Genomic DNA, 21234 nt, shown 5'->3' on the forward strand with positions numbered 1-21234 from the left:
GTATGTATGTACCACATCTTCTTTATCCATTCGTTTGTCGATGGGCATTTAGGTTGCTTCCATGACCTGGCTATTGTAAATAGTGCTGCAATGAACATTGGGGTGCATGTGTCTTTTTGAATTATGGTTTTCTCTGGGTATATGCCCAGCAGTGGGATTGCTTGGTCATATGGTATTCTATTTTTAGTTTTCTAAGGAACCTCCATACTGTTCTCCATAGTAGCTGTATCAATTTACATTCCTACCAACAGTACAAGAGGGTTCCCTTTTCTCCACACCCTCTCCAGCATTTGTTGTTTGTAGATTTTCTGATGATGCCCATTCTACCTGGTGTGAGGTGATACCTCATTGCAGTTTTGATTTGCATTTCTCTAAAAATTAGTGTAGTGATGTTGAGCAGCTTTTCATATGCTTCTTGGCCACCTGTATGTCTTCTTTGCAGAAATGTCTATTTAGGTCTTCTGCCCATTTTTGGATTGGGTTGTTTGTTTTTTTAATATTGAGCTGCATGAGATCTTTTCTTTCTTCTTCTTTTTCTTCTTTTTAAAAAAAAATGCACATAGAAAAGCTATATACTAGAATGAGATCTTTTCAGATTAAATTCCAACCCAAATTTATATATTTTGGAGATTAATCCTTTGTCCGCTGATTCGTTTGCAAATATTTTCTCCCATTCTGAGGGTTGTCTTTTCGTCTTGTTTGTAGTTTCCTTTGCTGTGCAAAAGCTTTTAAGTTTCATTAGGTCCCATTTGTTTATTTTTGTTTTTATTTCCATTACTCTAGGAGGTGGATCAAAAAAGATCTTGCTGTGATTTATGTCAAAGAGTGTTCTTCCTATGTTTTCCTATAAGAGTTTTATAGTGTCCGGTGTTACATTTAGGTCTCGAATCCATTTTGAGTTTATTTTTGTGTATGGTGTTAGGGAGTGTTCTAATTTCATTCTTTTACATATAGCTGTCCAGTTTTCCCAGCACCACTTATTGAAGAGGCTGTCTTTTCTCCATTGTATATCCTTGCCTCCTTTGTCATAGATTAGTTGACCATAGGTGCGTGGGTTTATCTCTGGGCTTTCTATCTTGTTCCATTGATCTGTATTTCTGTTTTTGTGCCAGTACCATATTGTCTTGATGACTGTAGCTTTGTAGTATAGGCTGAAGTCAGGGAGTCTGATTCCTCCAGCTCTGCTTTTTTCCCTCAAGACTGCTTTGGCTATTCGGGGTCTTTTGTGTCTCCATACAAAATTTTAAGATTTTTTGTTCTAGTTCTGTAAAAAATGCCATTGGTAATTTGATAGGGATTGCATTGAATCTGTAGATTGCTTTGGGTAGTATAGTCATTTTCACAATGTTGATTCTTCCAATCCAAGAACATGGTATATCTCTCCATCTGTTGGTATCAATTTTAATTTCCTTCATCAGTGTCTTATAGTTTGCTGCATACAGGTCTTTTGTCTCCCTAAGTAGGTTTATTCCTAGGTATTTTATTCTTTTTCTTGCAATGGTAAATGGGAGTGTTTCCTTAATTTCTCTTTCAGATTTTTCATCATTAGTGTATAGGAATGCAAGAGATTTCTGTGCATTAATTTTGTATCCTGCAACTTTACCAAATTCATTGATTAGCTCTGGTAGTTTTCTGCTGGCATGTTTAGTATTCTCTACGTATAGTATCATGTCATCTGCAAACAGTGACAGTTTTACTTCTTCTTTTCCAATTTGTATTCCTTTTATTTCTTTTTCTTCTCTGATTGCCGTGGCTAGGACTTCCAAAACTATGTTGAATAATAGTGGTGAGAGTGGACATCCTTGTCTTGTTCCTGATCTTACAGGAAATGCTTTCAGTTTTTCACCATTGAGAATGATGTTTGCTGTGGGTTTGTTGTATATGGTCTTTATTATGTTGAGGTAGGTTCCCTCTATGCCCACTTTCTGGAAAGTTTTTATCATAAACGGGTGTTGAATTTTGTCAAAAGCGTTTTCTGCATCTATTGAGATGATCATATGGTTTTTATTCTTCAGTTTGTTAATATGGTGTATCACACTGATTGATTTGCGTATATTGAAGAATCCTTGTATCCCTGGGATAAATCCCACTTGATCATGGTGTATGATCCTTTTAACGTGTTGTTGGATTCTGTTTGCTAGTATTTTGTTGAGGATTTTTGCATTTATATTCATCAGTCATATTGTTCTGTAATTTTCTTTTTTTGTAGTATCTTTGTCTGGTTTTGGTATCAGGGTGATGGTGGGCTCATAGAATGAGTTTGGGAGTGTTCCTTCCTCTGCAATTTTTTGGAAGAGTTTGAGAAGGATGGGTGTTAGCTCTTCTCTAAATGTTTGATAGAATTCACCTGTGAAGCCATCTGGTCCTGGACTTTTGTTTGTTGGAAGATTTTTTTTTTTTTTTAAAGGTTTCACATTATTTATTTATTTATTTATTTATGGCTGTGTTGGGTCCTCGTTTCCGTGTGAGGGCCTTCTCCAGTTGCGGCAAGCGGGGGCCACTCTTCATCGCGGTGCATGGGCCTCCCACTATCGCGGCCTCTCTCGTTGCGGAGCACAGGCTCCAGAAGCGCAGGCTCAGTAATTGTGGCTCACGGGCCCAGTGGCTCCATGGCACGTGGGATCTTCCCAGACCAGGGCTCGAACCCGTGTCCCCCGCATTAGCAGGCAGACTCTCAACCACTGCGCCACCAGGGAAGCCCTGTTGGAAGATTTTTAATCATAGTTTCAATTTCATTATTTGTGATTGGTCTCTTCATATTTTCTATTTCTTCCTGGTTCAGTCTTGGAAGATTATATCTTTCTAAGAATTTGTCCATTTCTTCCAGGTTGTCCATTTTATTGGCATAGGGTTGCTTGTAGTAGTCTCTTAGGATGCTTTGTATTTCTGTGGTGTCTGTGGTAACTTCTCCTTTCTCATTTCTAATTTTATTGATTTGAGTCCTCTCCCTCTTTTTCTTGATGAGTCTGGCTAATGGTTTATCAATTTTGTTTATCTTCTCAAAGAACCAGCTTTTAGTTTTATTGATCTTTGCTATTGTTTTCTTTGTTTCCATTTCATTTATTTCTGCTCTGATCTTTATGATTTCTTTCCTTCTGCTAACTTTGGGTTTTGTTTGTTCTTCTTTTTCTAGCTCCTTTAGGTGTAAGGTTAGATTGTTTATTTGAGATTTTTCTTGTTTCTTGAGGTAGGCTTGTATAGCTATAAACTTCCCTCTTAGAACTGCTTTTGCTGCATCCCATAGGTTTTGGATCGTCGTGTTTTCATTGTCATTTGTCTCTAGGTATTTTTTAATTTCCTCTTTGATTTCTTCAGTAATCTCTTGGTTATTTAGTAACGTATTGTTTAGCCTCCATGTGTTTGTGTTTTTTACGTTTTTTTCCCTGTAAATGATTTCTAATCTCATAGCGTTGTGGTCAGAAAAGATGCTTGATATGGTTTCAATGTTCTTAAATTTACTGAGGCTTGATTTGTGACCCAAGATGTGATCTATCCTGGAGAATGTTCCGTGTGCACTTGAGAAGAAAGTGTAATATGCTGTTTTTGGATGGAATGTCCTATAAATATCAATTAAATCTATCTGGTCTATTGTGTCATTTAAAGCTTCTGTTTCCTTATTAATTTTCTGTTTGGATGATCTGTCCATTGGTGTAAGTGAGGTGTTAAAGTCCCTTACTATTATTGCGTTACTGTCGATTTCCTCTTTTATAGCAGTTAGCAGTTGCCTTATGTATTGAGGTGCTCCTATGTTGGGTGCATATATATTTATAATTGTTATATCTTCTTCTTGGATTGATCCCTTGATCATTATGTAGTGTCCTCCCATGTCTCTTGTAACATTCTTTATTTTAAAGTCTAATTTATCTGATATGAGTATTGCTACTCCAGCTTTCTTTTGATTTCCGTTTGCATGGAATATCTTTTTCCATCCCCTCACTTTCAGTCTGTATGTGTCCCTAGGTCTGAAATGGGTCTCTTGTAGACAGCATATATATGGGTCTTGTTTTTGTATCCATTCAGTGAGCCTGTGTCTTTTGGTTGGAACATTTAATCCATTCACATTTAAGGTAATTATTGATATGTATGTTCCTATGACCATTTTCTTAATTGTTTTGGGTTTGTTTTTGTAGGTGCTTTTCTTCTCCTGTGTTTCCCACTTAGAGAAGTTCCTTTAGCATTTGTTGGAGAGCTGGTTTGGTGGTGCTGAATTCTCTTAGCTTTTGCTTGTCTGTAAAGCTTTTGATTTCTCCATTGAATCTGAATGAGATCCTTGCCGGGTAGAGTAATCTTGGTTGTACGTTCTTCCCTTTCATCACCTTAAGTATATCATGCCACTCCCTTCTGGCTTGTAGAGTTACTGCTGCGAAATCAGCTGTTAACCTTATGGGAGTTCCCTTGTATGTTATTTGTCGTTTTTCCCTTGCTGCTTTCAATAATTTTTCTTTGTGTTTAATTTTTTCCAGTTTGATTACTATGTGTCTCGGCATGTTTCTCCTTGGGTTTATCCTGTATGGGACTCTCTGTGCTTCCTGGACTTGGGTAGCTATCTCCTTTCCCATGTTAGGGAAGTTTTCGACTATAATCTCTTCAAATATTTTCTCGGGTCCTTTCTCTCTCTCTTCTCCTTCTGGGACCCCTATAATGCGAATGTTGTTGCGTTTAATGTTGTCCCAGAAGTCTCTTAGGCTGTCTTCATTTCTTTTCATTCTTTTTCTTTATTCTGTTCTGCAGCAGTGAATTCCACCATTCTGTCTTCCAGGTCACTTATGCGTTCTTCTGCCTCAGTTATTCTGCTATTGATTCCTTCTAGTGTAGTTTTCATTTCAGTTATTGTATTGTTCATCTCTGTTTGTTTGTTCTTTAATTCTTCTAGGTCTTTGTTAAACATTTCTTGCATCTTCTCGATCTTTGCCTCCATTCTTTTTCCACAGTCCTGGATCATCTTCACTATCATTATTCTGAATTCTTTTTCTGCAAGGTTGCCTATCTCCACTTCATTTAGTTGTTTTTCTGGGGTTTTATCTTGTTCCTTCATCTGGTACATAGCCCTCTGCCTTTTCATCTTGTCTGTCTTTCTGTGAATGTGGTTTTTGTTCCACAGGCTGCAGGATTGTAGTTCTTCTTGCTTCTGCTGTCTGCCCTCAATGTATTTTATTTTAAAGCTTATTTTCTACTTTTGGAGTAGTTAGCATCTTTATTTCCTGGATATGATGTTTATATTCACTCAGTGATTATTATCAAATTTTATTGAACCAATTATTATTAAGTAAATCTCACTTTATATGACAAGTATAATCATTCAAGTGTTTTATCTAAGCCAATTTACCATATGCTAATTTCTACAATTTTTTTTAAGTTGGAGAAATTAAATTTAGAATTACACCAAAATCCTTTTAAAGGGAAAAAAATTGTTGGTTTAAAAAGAGTGTATTTTGGACTCAGGAAGCATCTGGTTTGGAAAACATGTTCTGCTTCAGGACTCTAGACTTGGATCTCCAAGCTGGCTGACCCTCAGAAGTAAATGTCAGTTGCATTCACCCTTCAGATTTTCAGATTGCAGTTTCCTATTTTAACTTCTGTCTAGAAATAAACTTAAAATTTTTTCTCTGTAGTTAATATAAAACTGATATTTATTGTTTAGACATCCATCTCTGTCAGAAGCATTTAAAAGTGTTACAGATTTGTAATTTTAGGTATATTTGAGTTACTAAAAAATTAATTTTATATGTTGTCTCCTCTTTGGATGTTTAACAATATTAAGATTTGGAATTGTTAATATATGTTCTTTTAGATCTGTTCTCATCTTCTAAACAATGAGATTCATATTTTAGATTGCTTTGAAGCTGTTAGGTTTAGTAGTAGAATATTAATAGAGATTCAAACTGTATAAGAATTATAAAAATACTAGGTTTATAAAAGTAGTAGGAAAGAAGATTTACAGGTGAATTCCTCCTTGGCAAACTTGATTTGTTTTATTTAATGACGATTACATACTTTTTTATATACTTTTATACACATTTATATTTGTTATGCATAAATAATACAGAAGCCCCCTAATTATTAACAGAATAGGTTCAGAAAAGCTTGGGTGAGTCCAAAATGAGCCTTCATAAGTAAACGCTAATACTTTCATTTCATGGCAGGCAGAGTTGGTGTGATTTTGGGCTTATGTGAGCTTTCTTCACAGTTATGAAAGTCTATAAGAAGTTAAGTTTTTTAGAAGAGGCACTTCTGTATATTTAAAGTGTTGCCTTTTTTGTAAATCAGTTCTTTCATGTTTTCTTTGAATTTGGGTCTTATGGACCTACAATATGGAAAAAAAAAAACAAAAAAACTCCACACAGTATTATGTAAGAAGACACTTTCTTGTCTTCATTTCAGCCATATAAAGTTGCAGCAATCCATATGATTAGAACCAAAGGAAAATTTTTGGTATACAGGTAAAATTTGAAAATAATGCATGGCTTTAATTCTGTATTCTTTAGCTTACTGATTCATACCAAACAACCAGCTTCATTTCTGATGAAGTATAGAACATGCTAGTAGTTGCTAAAATGTCTTTGGATTTTCTTCAGGGTTACTTTTTTAGGGTACTAAAATTATTAGGATTCTAAAATATGCTAGTTAAGAGCAAATTTAGTTCAGATTGGATACCTTTACTTTCTAAATAATTAATTTTAATTCTATATAGTAGGCCAATAAGTACATTTCTAAGAAGTATGTAAATCAACTTTCCTACTGACTTACATTTTAATTTTAGAGGTGCTTTTTTTTTTTTTTAACAGCTGAACAGTTTTCTTCTTTTTTTGCTGATAAGGCTTCTCCTACTCTCAAGTAATGAGTGAATTGTAAATAAGCGTGCACATTTAGAAAGAAAACAATAATTTGTATTTGAGAAAGCGCTAATATATGTTTTATAGATTCGGATCTTCTTAACAGCTTTCTGTGGGTAGGAAAAAGAGAGTAGTTTGTGAGGTAAAAAGTATTCATGTAGATACACAAGTAGTAGTTTTTCTCAGCCACCATGGATAGCTATATAATTTTTACCATAAAATAAGTAATACATACATAAAATAGCCCATCAGAACCAAGACTGTACAATAAAAATAATCCTTTCTACCTCAGCATTTGCCCCTGATTTTCCCATCATAGATAATCACTATTTGTAGTGTCTCATATTTGCATGGAGTATTTCTAGAATTATACATAAGTATACATATACATCTTTTTATACAAATTTAAACACCTTATATACTCTTCTGCTTTGCCTTCCTTTTCATGTAATATATCTTAGTTCCTTGTAGAAATAGTATTTTTAAAATAATTTTGTAATTCTTGAGAATCTTCATATTTTACGGTTTTTAAAAATCATGGTTATTTGAAGATTTTACCAACAAAATACAAATGTAATTTCATCATCCAAATGGAAAATATGTGATAATTATGGCTACATAGGTAGACTTTTAATTACATTTTTAAATGTTTGTAACATCAACATCTAATTTAATGTCTAGCTATGAAATAGTAGAGAAATCTGACTTTAAAGTAGATTTCAAATAACTGTCACCTCATCATTTAGCTCTTTTTACCATAAAGATTTGCTTATTTCTAATGCATCATGATTCTTTACCCATTTTTATTTTTCTCCAATTTACAGGCTTTTTCAGAACCAGGAATTAGGTTAGAACTGGTTGTGATGTATAACAGAAAATAGAATTTTTAGGCCCTACTCTAGTAGCTGTGCAATAAATATTAGGAAGTATACTCAGTAACCTAATAGCATTCATGTCTGGTGGATCATTTTTATATTTACACAGCTGTAATAAAAAGGAATATTTTTTGCTTTGTAGCTGGAGTTAAATTATTATTAGAAGCATTATTAACCTGCCCTACATAATTATTTTGTTTATAGTGAGATGGTATAGGCTTTAGAGCCAGACCAACCTGGATTCAAATCCTGTCTAGACCTCCAATATTAGCTCAGTGTTACAAGGCTCCTTCTCTAAACCTTAATCTCTTCATCAATACAATGGTAATAATACTACTACCAGTAAGATACTGCAGTGAATATTCTTGTATGAATGAACCTTGTTCATGTGAAGGTATTACTGTGGACAGAGAAATCTATGGGCCAAAAGGCATATGCAGTTTAAATATTGATAATTTCTGCAAAATCACTCTAAAAAACTATCCCAATTTCAATGCCACTAACTGTATGACACTGCCTTGTACCCTCTATAGTACTGAAGTTTTTCAGTCTTTTCAATTTTTGTCTTTCTTACAACCTATTTTTAAATGTTAACTCTTTTCAAGTCTCTGACCTCTGTATCAAATCTGGCGATATCTTAGACATTGGAATAATATATAGTAGCCCAGATAATCTTATTGTTTAGATTTTTCTCTTAATAGCTATTCATATTTTAATGTAGGCTCTATATTTGTTGGTTTGTGCCATTTATGAAATAGAGACTCCTTGAGTCAAGGCACTCTCTCTCTCTATATATATATATGTGTGTGTGTGTGTGTGTGTATATATATATATATATATATATATATATATATACACATTTTTTTTAACATCTGTCTAGTTTAAGCAGATTACAATTTCAATTGATCAAAATTTCCATGGCTTCTCATTACTTTGTGACATGTCCTCTGGTTACTTTAATTTCCACTATCCCCAGAATACCTTTTTGTTTAAATTATATATTAATATGATTTTATTTCTTTACAAGTACAAATATACTCTAATATTTAGCATCTTTCAAGTGCCTTGGTTTATCTTTCTGAATATTCATTGTCATTATGTAGACTGTAGATGTAGACAATCTATGCAGTTAGTATGGACTAAATCCATATTATGTATGGTATGGAAGAGAGAAGTTATGCTTTACCTTATTTTCTTATTATTTGACTCTTTCTCCTAAAAAGAAAATACTGGAAAATTCCATTTAAGTTTTATTCTTATTGTAATTGCATTTCTATTCAAAACTTGCTACTCATTTGTGAAGCTCTGTTTTCAGTTATAGGCACCCTGAGCTTTATGAAAATAAGTTGAAGTATGTGCTAATGAAATACGAACCCTAAAATAAGGATGTTGGCATGTCTTGCTTCACAAGCGAAATTTGGACTGAATTTTCATTCTCACTCTTAGCCAAGTCCACATTTAATACTTAAGACCTTTTCATGGTCAACTTTTGCTGTAGATAAATTGAACGGTTTTCTGTGACTTTAAAGAGCAGTAAGGCTTATCTGGCCATTTTGAATTACAGATGTTTAGGAAGTATTTAGTAGGCATGTTTTGATGGCATTTATCTAATAGCTTCCATATTTCTTTTAAAACTTAACATAGACTTTAATTGATATCATTTTTGACTAAGAGTTTTATTTTGGATCCATAGCTCTTGTCAATTTGTTAAAAAAATTCTTGAATATATTATTTTAAAAATATGACAATTAGAGATATGTAAATCACACTCAATAGGGTCTGGCCTCTTTGGGGACTCAATAAATGGCAGGTGTTTTTTTATTATACATACTAATAATAATAATAAGTAGCACTGTGGAATTTATAGTCAACGTAGAACCTTGTTATGTATGAATAATACTTATTGCTTCCTCAGAAGGGCTTCATATTAGGACTCTACTTGTGATCCTGATTTACCTTTAATACATCTTTTTTATAGAATCCCAAAACAAAAGAGCAAATTGAAAATCTGTTAAGGAATGGGATGAACAAGGAGCTGCGAGATAGACTTTGTTGCCGAATGACTTTTGGGACTGCAGGACTTCGTTCTGCTATGGGGGCAGGATTTTGCTATATTAATGATCTTACAGTAATACAATCAACACAGGTAAGTATTATAAATTATAATATGTGTACTTTTATCACTCTATTGTTTTGCTTTATAAATTAGTTTCTTTTCTTAAAAAAAAAGGAACAAAAACAAAAAAAGCTTTATATCCAGCAAGATACTCTCTTGTAAATAAAAAATGTAGAATAAGTTCTGACCTTTGGTCTTGCACAGGACTGATCTTAGAGGTCATTTATGTATCTTTAGAGTCACAGACTGACTTTTTTTTTTTTTTTCCAGTTAGTGCTTTATTTTTTCATTCTCCGTAGAATACTGATTTTGTAACACTGATTACAGTCTGATACGTACCATTACAACAAAAGTTTCACTTTATGAAAGATCAGCAAAAATACATCAGCAAGAATATAACTAGTGCATTTACTAAAACACATCATAATCATAAAACCAAGTGATCACATGCAATAATCTTTACATTTGGCATACCAGCTACATCCTAGGAGAGCCAGTGTGTTTGGCAGGTGATTAATATATGTAATAACGACACTGATCAATCTTAACACTTCTGAAATGTTAATTCTTTATCAGTTAAACCTAAAATAAATCAATAGAGTATTGAAACATAACAAGGATGAAATCCAAAATTTGTTGAACAGAGACAGTAGTAAACAGTAGGAAGAGCACTGACTTGGGATCTAGTACATTTGGATCCTTGTCTTATCTTTGGCCCTGGATGGATGACCTTGGGAAAGTATTCTGGGCTATATGAATCCTTCACTCTTAAAATGAGAGAGTTGGCTGGATGGTTCTCTAAACTCTTTCTAGATTTAGCTTTCCATAATTCTAAAAGCTTTGACACCAATTCATTTTAGTGTTGTAAAGTGAAATGTCTAACAATACTAACTTGGCAGTTGGGTTGAGTCCAGCTCTGCCACACAAATACAACTTGTTGCTTGTGTTCAAGTCTCTTCCTTCTGAGCCTCATGACAGCCCTATCCTCAAATTAACAAACAGTAATGACAGGCTTCAGGAGGTAAACAAGCTTGTCTTCCACCAGGTACAAACTCAAGACCCCCAAAGTCATGGTTATTAAGAAAAGCTATAATGGAAGAACTATGGGGAAAACCCCCAACATCCTCTTTGATAAATGGTACAGTAACACAATTCACTAACAGAAGAAGGCAGGTACAGATATTAATTACAATACATAATTAATTTTCAACTGTTATTTGTGAACCTACACAAAAAATATACACACAATTAGAACTGTATCAATATGAACTATAAATTCAAGGTCTAGATGTACACGGGAGCCTCTCGCATGCTGCTAATCTGAAGGAGGCTTACTGTAGTTTCACGTGTTTGTAACTCTACAGGAGGAAGCTGGGATTCTTTTTACTAACGTTGGCTTCTATTCCGTTATCTGAAAAGTCCACCTCTCTCACATAATCACAGAAATTAAAGATGTCCAAGCCCCCCTTTAGGGCATTTCCTCCATCCCCCTACTTTCCTTATCAGATTACTGTCTTTTTGTTCTAAAACACTGAATGACTGGCTTCCATCAGCCCTATCTGAAAATCAAGTAGAGTTTTATCTCTTTTGATCTAAGGTCTAAATTTGTCTGTATTTCTTCCTAATATTTTAATGTAATTCCTATCTCAATTGTATTTACACAATTCTGAATATTTAACTATGGTATCCATTATAGAAATTAACCCAATTCAATGAACATGAATGCGCAAAGCAAAATTACTTTGAAAATGTCAAGTGTTCTTAATAAACATTATCCTTTCATTAAAGTACTAAAGTGCTTCCCTTTTGACAGCAGTGATTACTTTAAGCAACTGTATGAGCCTTGAAACATTTTCCAACATCTCTAACCCATGCTCCCTTCCAGAAAATGTAAAACACTCACCCTTCACTGTCCTCCTCCCTCCTGAGGGGACTGAGGACCTGTACCCTACAAGGTCTCTTCTGATTGAGAATCCCTGATACTGAAGAAATGGCATCACCAGCCGTATATTATGTTGAGCTTTGCCTTTCCATAATTTGACTGTAAAACAACAGATTTATTTTTGCCTTCCCAGAAATGTCCTTTTTTATATTACCAAATATGCTTTTTGAGCTCTACAGCTCCCTTCTATCCCTCATTCCTTACAAGATTTTAATACACTTCTTTATGGGGACAAGACATCTCCTCTTGAGAATCATTGAACCAAAATATAATTTCTGAATTACTATTCATGATAAAGCTCAATAGCTAAGTTTGAGAAAATAGTATTCAACTTAAAGACAGAAAAAATGAATATTACAATATTGAGTATATTCTAATTATTAAACCAAATTATTTAAACTTCATACTTGAAAACTAACGTAGAGACTTGTTTTTAAAATGTTCTACTGAAACCATAATGAAATGCACCTTTCATACTGGTCAATTATAGTAACAAATTATATTGCTTTCCTTTGTTGAAATGCTTTCTTCGATTATATAACAGAGTTATACCCTCATTTTCCACTCATTTTCAGATATTCAGAACTAAAACTTTTAGATTTTTCTAAATAAATTTTTATCAGTTGCTACCTAGTTTAGCAACTTAGAATCGAATCTATTTCTTCTATAGACTTGCCAACTATCACAGACGTCTCTCTGACTGATGCACAATGACAGGGATATAAAATACCCATGTCTGCAAGAAATACTTATATTGTCTTCATTTTTCCAAATTCTAATAGAGTGAAATTCTGTATATCCTGAAGCTAAAATGATAATGCATATAGAGTTTTAAAAATAGTTTTGGAGAAAATATGGATGCATTTCTTCCCAAAATTTAAAAATGATTTTCTGCGCCTAAGTTAAGCAGATTGGAAAGAGGAGACAGGAAAGGTCTACCTCCAGATCCAAGGTGAAGGGCCTAAATAAGATCATTCAATGCAGCCCCCAACAAGGCACAATAGTTTAAAATTTCACACCAGTGACACCAGGGAGGGGTTCCACTCCCATGGCTGTCAGTATTCTGAATCTATGCGCTTTGCAGTGGTGTTCAGCTGGATATTTGAAGTTCCTTCATATATTGTACCAATCTTCGCATCTCGGAAGTATTTTTCCACAGGGTAATTTTTGGTGTAGCCTACTCCTCCCATCCACTCGATACATTTGCCAGTTATTAGGCCCGCAATCTCTGATGCATAGTACTTGGCCATAGATGATTCTTTAATGAATGGCCTTCCAGCTTCTAAAAGCCTTGCAGCGTTGTATGTGAGTAATCTTGCAGCTTCTAGCTGGGTGGCCATGTGAGCCACTTGGTGTTGGAGCCCTTGAAAATCAAATATTGTTTTGCCACATTGTTCCCTTTCTTTAATATATGGAATAGTGTAGTCAAAACATCCTTGAGCCAGTCCCAGCATCTGTGCAGCAATTCCTATTCTACTTTCATTAAGACCCCTGATGGCGTACTTATGGCCATGTCCAATTTGTCCCAAGATATTGGCTTCTGGAACCTTGACATTTTCAAATGTTAATGGGCAGGTAGAAGAAGCTCTGATTCCCATTTTGTTCTCTGGTTTCCCTATATGAAGGCCCTCAGTATCACGATCTACCAAGAAGCAGGTAATTCCTTTATACCCAAGAGTAAGGTCTACACTTGCCATCACCATGAAGAGCCCGGCATCCTTGGCGTTGCTAATCCACATCTTTGACCCGTTGATGACATAATAATTTCCCTTTTTATCAGCTTTGGTCTTCAAAGCAAATGAATCGCTACCTGCTCCAGCCTCTGAAAGGCAGAAACTTCCCGTTTGTTCCGTAGCTAGCTTGGGCAAATAGATAGCCTTCTGTTCTTCTGTTCCGTATTTTCCAATTAGCCTGTTAATTACTGTGTTCTGGATGTCACATACCAGAGCCACAGATGCATCAACTTTAGCTAATTCCTCTATCACTAGGACAGAGGGAAAAAATGAAGCTCCTGTTCCTCCATATTTTGTGTCAATTTCAATACCCATCAACCCTTGTTGAAATAATCCTCGTATTACTGATTTTTCCATTTTTGAATTTTCATCCATTTTTGAAACCAAAGGAGCAATTTGTTCCTGGGCAAATTTTTTAACTGTGCTCTTTATCATCATCTCCTCATCTGTAAATGTTTGCAGAGGGGCATAGGGTAGGCCCTTATTTGTTGTTTTGAGTCCAGCTTCTGACTGGGAAGATATTAGGACATGAGGAGGATTTTTCCAGGAAGACAGGCAAATTGAGAAGTTTCTTCTTAGCAGCGCGCCGCCGCGCAGCAGCCGAACCATGGCTCCCTCCCTCTGCGCCCCAGGACAAGCGCTGTCAAGGATCCGGAAGCGGCTCTCCTGACTTTCTTACTGAGTTATTTTGGTTGCCATTGTCAACTTCTTGACAATGTTACTTTGCATTTGAAACCAGGAAATGGATATTGACATTTCCATTTAATACAAAGAAACAAATTTAGATAGAAAGAAGGTGATTGCTCATTTTGGCATGTGGCCATTGATAAAGGTTAACCAGAGTATTTGGAAAATTTAGTTGAAAATATTTCCTTTTAACATGGTTTTCCATATATTTTGAGAGTTAAGACAGTGTTGATATGATACAATTTGTTTTATTTCTCCCCATTTTTATGCAACTTATTCTAGAAACAAATTACTTTTCTTTCCAGTGAATCAACCTTAGTGTTTCAAGGAACTCCACTTTCGAGGCCAAAATGCATTTAGCATATACTAAAAATAGTTCTGAACTAGAGAATTGCTCAGTAGATATAATTCTAATCGATACTGCCAAACAGTAAATAACCTTTAACTTTATTCTATGGGAATTCTCTAAATCCAGGGGCTAATGCAGGGGATCAGGAACAAAGGATGACAAGATGACTGAATAGGTAGGATACTTGCCTCCTCCTGCCCCCATTCCCTTTCTTTTCTTGGTCCAGAAATGCTTCAGTTCCATCTTTTTTGTATGTTGGGTTTCCTTGTAAGCTTTCATTTTAACTGAAGATTCCTTGACTTCAGAAAAAGGAGTGGAGGAGGTGTTTGAAAATCAATTTCTACAGAAGTGCAAATTTTTACAGGAGTTGAGATTCCATTATTTGAAGTGGAAAAGCCAGATGGAATCTAATTCTTAAACCCTAGTTTTTTTCAGAACCTATGTATAGAGGGATAAGAGAAGATGGATTTTTACATCAGAGCATGAGATTCTGTGAGGTTTTAGGATAGCATCATCATTAGAAGTAAATAAGTTGGTGAAACTAGTCAATTTGGGCTATATTGCATACATGCTTGGGCGCACACACACACACAGTCACTCGTAGGGAGTAGGTTAGGAAGAATAATTATACTTGAAAGAACCATGAAAGAAGGTCCAGGAGTCACTGGGGTCTCATTTGGTGCTGCCACATAGTTACTTAGCAGCCCCTGCCATATAGTAGGTCTTCAATAAATCAGTATAACATAGTTTTGGTTGAATGAATGGCTTTGGGTAAGTCATTAAATGGAGCTTCAGCCTTATTTTGTTTCCTCTTTTTTGGAAGAAATGTTGAAAAACAGAGACACAAATAGAACTGGTATCTTCATTTCTTTCTTTTGGGGGTTGTTGTGAGGATTAAATGTGGCAACATCCGAGAAGGTAGTTTTAAAAGGACTGTAGCAATATGAAGTGTTATTTTTACAGACGAAAGTGTTTATTACAGTAGTTAGCAAATCATTCATAAGATAGTTAAATGGTGTTTTGGCTTATTATTGTGATATTTTCAATATTAAATACTTCATTTCATTTTTTTGTCACCCTTGACTGCAAATTTTCCTCGTTTATGAGATTTTCTTTCTGTGAGATTTTAAAACTAAAGAATGGGATCAGCCTTCTTAAGAAATGTTCTAATGAAGGTTTATGTTGCTGATTTTAAATGTTTGTGTCATAAATTAGATCAAATCTTCTGGTTAGCTTCAATTTTATGGTTTAGCAAGGCCTAACATGGTCAAAATTTTGTTCTCTAGAGCCTTAAGGCAAGAAACAACTTCTTTTGGCTCTTCTAACAATTTTTTTTTTTTTTTAGCATTCTGACTCTCATGTCCCATCTTTTTTTCCCTAATGTTTTATGTGTCGTATTGGATTTAAGTTACGTAATTGATATTTCTGTGATATTAAATGTGTCTGAAACTCCAGGAAATAGGTGTTTATCATCTCACATTTGAGGACTGAACATTGTTGTTCTCGCATTGGTAAACATGGGCAAAAGGAGGAAGCCAGTTCCCTGAGAGCCAATAAGCTGCACACCACACATAAAAAGATTAGCCCTTAAGTCATCGAAAATGCAGGCATTAGTCAGGAACTAATTTTCTGTGTTTATCTGCTTCAGGGGATGTACAAATACCTTGAGAGATGTTTCTCAGACTTCAAGCAAAGAGGTTTTGTCGTTGGGTACGACACCCGGGGTCAAGTAACTAGCAGCTGCAGCAGCCAGAGGTACAGTGTTAATTGTTTCAGAGATTAAGTTGGATTGGAATAAAACCTTGAAAAAAATGTTATGCCCAGTTGTAGGATTTCTGAAACAGGAAGCTGTCCAAAAAAATGTGATCACGTGCTAATGTTTATTTTAGAGCTGAAATAGAAGCATTTCAAAGATAACCTTTGGTTTTTACAGAAAGGAGTAAATTTCTAAATGTTTAGAGTTAGTGTTTAGAATGACATAGACTATGTGATGATTTTAATATTTTGGCAGAGGCACTGGGTAGGAGGATTATGTAACTTGCATTCTCTCATTATAGTCCTATTTGATTAGTTTTAGGGTATTTTCACACATAGATAATCATGATGTAGTGATACTTTTTCTTCACGGGGTAAATAGGCATATTGTGTTTATCAAAGTCTCTGGTTTCACTTTCTTCCATGTTTTTTGCCTTTTGCATGTTTTATTTCTTATTAAAAGAGCCGTCAGAAGATGAATGAGAAAAAAGGAAGAAATTTAAATGTCAATTCTGTTCCTTGTTACTCCTTTTCAAAAAAATCTTATTTAACATTTTAAAGTTGGAGTATGAATCTTAAATAACTAGTGATTATAAGAATCGGTTGTATTATGCTACTGTGTATTCAGAATAATTGTAATACATGTATTTTATGGGAGGTTGGTTTTCAAAAAGTATGTAAAGCTAAGGACCAAGTGAAATCTCTTTTTTTTTAGGCTTGCTAAACTCACTGCTGCAGTCTTACTGGCGAAAGATGTTCCTGTGTACCTTTTTTCAAGATATGTTCCTACGCCTTTTGTAGTAAGTGTGTTGTATCACTGATTGTACAGGAAAGATTAAAAAGATTGCTCTTGAAAAGATGTCTTAAATCAAGCAGGATTTAAATCTTTGTCATGCATATAGTTCTGTATTAAGTGATATGAAGGACCTAAAGAAAACAAATTTTGCTCCGAATTTATTTTCATTCAACAAGCATGTGTCGAACCACCTAAGAATTTGATCTATAACAAGTTGACAAATCCACAGTCATGGCGGGATATTTTAATACTCTTCTTTCAGAAACTGATTTATCAGGCAGGCAAAAATTATTACGGATAGATTTAGACACACAATTAGCGTGCTTAATCGTGTGTGTGTGTGTCTGTGTGTAAACCCTGTATTCCGTGATGGTAGGATACTCATTCTTACCAAATAGGGTCACAAAGGAGATCTCACAAATACAAGAGAATTGCTTATTAAGCCATAGCCCTGGACCCCAATGCAATAAGATTTAAAATAAAGAAACCCACAAATTCCCATATGTTTGGAATTTTAAAAAGACATTTGTAAGTAATTTATGGATTAAGGAAGATATAATGAAGATTAGAAACTATAGACATCCTTGCTTTGCATGGTAGTGCAGGACTGTAAAGATAACTGTGTAAGCTAAAACCATGCAAAGCAATGTTAGTTATCAATGGGGGAAATTATGATTGTTCTGTGACCTTTAAAATTTTTTTGTCAAAACCTTAAATATACCTTTTCTCTTGATTAAAAATGTACAGAGAAAAGAAAAAAGTAATAAACTAATATTTATTTGCTACTCTGTAATTTAAAACATTAGAAGTGGTAAAACACTTTAGTGTTTTATTTCTTTGTAATGCAATGTATCAAGACTGTGACCAGTGCTTGCTTCTTGTCATATAACTTAACAATATGAGCAAGCATCTTCTCTATGCCTTGCTGAATTATCACACTTCTTTCTAAGTCTGGATCAGCTTCCCACATTTTATCTTTTGTACTTTCTTTCTTTCTTTTTTTGGCTATGCTGTGCAGCTTGTGGGATCTTAGTTCCCCAACCAGGGATTGAACCCAGGCCCTCGGTAGTGAAAGTGTGGAGTCCTAACCACTGGACCATCAGGGAATTCCCTATCGTTTGTACTTTCAGTATCATAAAATGTCTCTGAGAATTCCTTTTTTTGCCAGTATCACTCCCCCTGGGACAGCTTCATCCCTTTCATCACAACCACATCCTTCATTTATAGCCATACATTCAGCTTCACTAAGCTCATCTGGTTGCACATCTAGAGTCTCTTGAATGACAGCAGTGTCAATGTTCCCGGTTATTTCTTCTATAACTCCATTTATGGTCGATTCAAATGTCACTTCCACTGTTATCACTTTTGTTTCTTTGCTGCACTTTCATCTTTGTTGGCCAGTTCCTTCTTTCAGTTATCCATTTTTGCAAAATTGTCACATGGGTATACCACTGGGAGATGAGGCAACACAGCTACATGCTTTGCTGTCTGTGAGAGAGCTGACTAACAGATGCACAGTGACCAATCACTGACAGACTTGATGACATGATTGGTTACTAATCATGATGGATCCCTTATATACAGTTATTTCAGACTGAAGAGCTAGCAGCCAGGTTTGTACTTGATGCAGTTACTCGCAGTATAGCATGGTAACTAAAATTTGAGCATGTTGTTGGGAGACTGGTATTATTTAACTAAAATATGGTATCAGAAATTCATGTATACTGGAACTTTGCAAAGCAAGGACTGTCTGTATTTAAAACTAAGCAACAATGAAAACAATAAATAGCAAAAACTATGGGATATAGCTAAAGCCCTACTTAAAGGGAAATTTATAGTCTTAATGAATATATTAGGAAAAAAATTTTTTAAATAACGAGCTAAGACTTTAACTTAGTATGTTAGAACCAAAACAGAATAAATCCAAATAAAATAAAAGAAATAATAAAGATATGAGGAAAAATCAATTAAATAGAAAACAAAGAAAAGAGTGTATCAACAAAAGCGAGAGTTGGCTCTCTGAAGAGACAATTAATAAAATAGACAAAGCCTTTTGGCAAGGGTGCTGAAGAAAAAAAAGACAAAGAAAGTAAAAGAGTGAATAATAAATACATAGCGATTAAGAAAATCACAATATTCTGAATAACATAATGCAAATAAATGTGAAACTTGGGAGAATTGGCCAATTTTCTAGAATAATTAATACATCAAAACTGATAAGAAATAGAAATAGAAATCCTGAATAGTCCTAAAGAAATTGAACTGGTTTTTATTTATCTTCTCAAAATAAAAATGCCAGGTTCACATGATTTTGTGGGCAAGTTTTACCAAATGTTTGACCATTAGATAATGTCTCTATAAATTGTTACTAGTGATTTATTGGAAATATACGGAGTGGCTCAAGGAATTGAAGGAATTTCTAAACAATTAGCTCTAACGAATGACAGAAACCAGGGAGGGCCCAGAAATGTAGAACATTTATGTAGGAGTCTGCCACTGGGTTACCATTTCCAGCTGTAACTATGTGTTGGCCTTCCTCTCTTATTGCAGGTAGATTTGCTCTAGCTTCTAGGGAAGTTATTTTTAGCACCCTTTACACCATGTCTTTGAGTCAAAAGGCAATCTTCCTTGACTACCTATAGCAGAGACATCTTAGAGAAAGGCTCTGACCAGGCTTGGGTTGTGAGCCAGTCTCTGAGTTAAATCATCAAGGGAATAGGCTACTCTAGTCAGATCAGGGTCATGTGTCCACCCACCCATGGCCAGGAGAAGAGAAGTTGGATGTGACGGTAGAAGGAATATGGGGAACATCTTAGGCAAATAAATAATAACTGCAAAGATAAAGGGAAATTCAACCTGGGAATTAACTTTGGGAGAGATGGTAAATTGACCTTTATATGCTATAGAGGCCACAGAGTATATGTAAAGATCTTCAAATTGGAAGGCAAGAGACCTAAGTTCTACTCTTATATATTCTCCCTTATGATTATATAATGTTGGATAAACAGTATACAGTGTGTAAAATATGTAAAATATGATAGGTTAGATGATTTCTTAAATTTACTTACAGGTCTAATATTTTATGATTATATTCCCCTCTCATATCTCCAGAGTCTTGTGGAGTATCTGGCATATAATAGGTGTTTGTTAAATATTTGTTAAATGAACAAAATAATTATAGGACTAAGTTAAATGAGACTACAGGGGAAAAAAACCATTCAGTCTAACAGTTAGGTGGTTATTGATGACCTAATATTTAGGTGGCTTTAGTTACATCCTACCCAAGGAACCTGGAGTTGATTATTGAGGTTTTAGGCTATTTATATCTTAATGTCTTTTCCAGTTATTTAATCAAAGTTATTCTTATGTCAAATGTGTGAGTAGCTAAGAAACAAATATTTATTGTCATTGTTCTTTTAGCCATATGCAGTCCAGGAGCTCAAAGCAGTTGCAGGTGTGATGATTACTGCATCTCACAACCGCAAAGAAGACAATGGATACAAGGTAAACCTTGGACTCCTCATCTTTGGTCATTTCATAGTTCTTATTTTATTTAAGTAATATGTGCTGAGTATATTTTCTACAGTGGGGAGCAGGGTTAGACATTGGGAACAGAAAGATAAAAACATTGAGGCTACCCCTCAAAGAATGTGTATCCCTAATGGCGCTTATTACGTTTCAATATGTACTATTACAAAAGTCTCTTCAATGGTCTTTTTACTTCTGATATCTTACTGCCTTTGATTTCCCCAACCCATCCCAAATCCACCCTCTCTACCATTTCAGAAATAAAGTCATTTTGTACCAAGAACTTAAAGAATAAATGGGAGTTTGATGGAAGAGAGCCGGAGGAATAGTATCTTGACCTCATTCTCCTCTCCCTCCAACCTTCTGCTGGGACTCCCTATTGGCCACAGGATCTATTTGATGTGTCAGGTTTCATGGCAGAAAGCAGGGTGGGGAGGGGTGAAGAGTGGCTCTGGAGGGGCAAACAGAAGATATGGCACAGTATTGAACCAGTGTTTGGGGCTCCTAGCTGATGAGTCCATGATCTTATATTCTTTTTTCTTCTTGTGTAGGGAGACTCCAGGCACACTAAGCTCTGTTTCACTGGGGAAAAGAATATTTAATACTAATCTAAGATTTTG

At 35.0% G+C, this 21234-nt stretch overlaps 1 protein-coding gene and 1 pseudogene across 1 annotated transcript in view; one reads left to right on the forward strand and one right to left on the reverse strand.

The window, feature by feature from the left end:
* The window catches only part of PGM2L1 (phosphoglucomutase 2 like 1), a 69085-nt gene that overhangs the window by 30827 nt on the left and 17024 nt on the right, over positions 1-21234 (forward strand). The window contains exons 2-5 of the mRNA XM_068554914.1: positions 9687-9854; positions 16184-16290; positions 17006-17090; positions 20507-20590. Of these exons, the coding sequence (XP_068411015.1) occupies positions 9687-9854; positions 16184-16290; positions 17006-17090; positions 20507-20590 (444 nt within the window). The remainder of the gene's footprint in view (positions 1-9686; positions 9855-16183; positions 16291-17005; positions 17091-20506; positions 20591-21234) is intronic.
* On the reverse strand, positions 12792-14081 carry LOC137771776 (short/branched chain specific acyl-CoA dehydrogenase, mitochondrial pseudogene; annotated as a pseudogene).

Source organism: Eschrichtius robustus, chromosome 11 (assembly GCF_028021215.1).
Source record: "Eschrichtius robustus isolate mEscRob2 chromosome 11, mEscRob2.pri, whole genome shotgun sequence".
NCBI lineage: Eukaryota > Metazoa > Chordata > Mammalia > Artiodactyla > Eschrichtiidae > Eschrichtius > Eschrichtius robustus.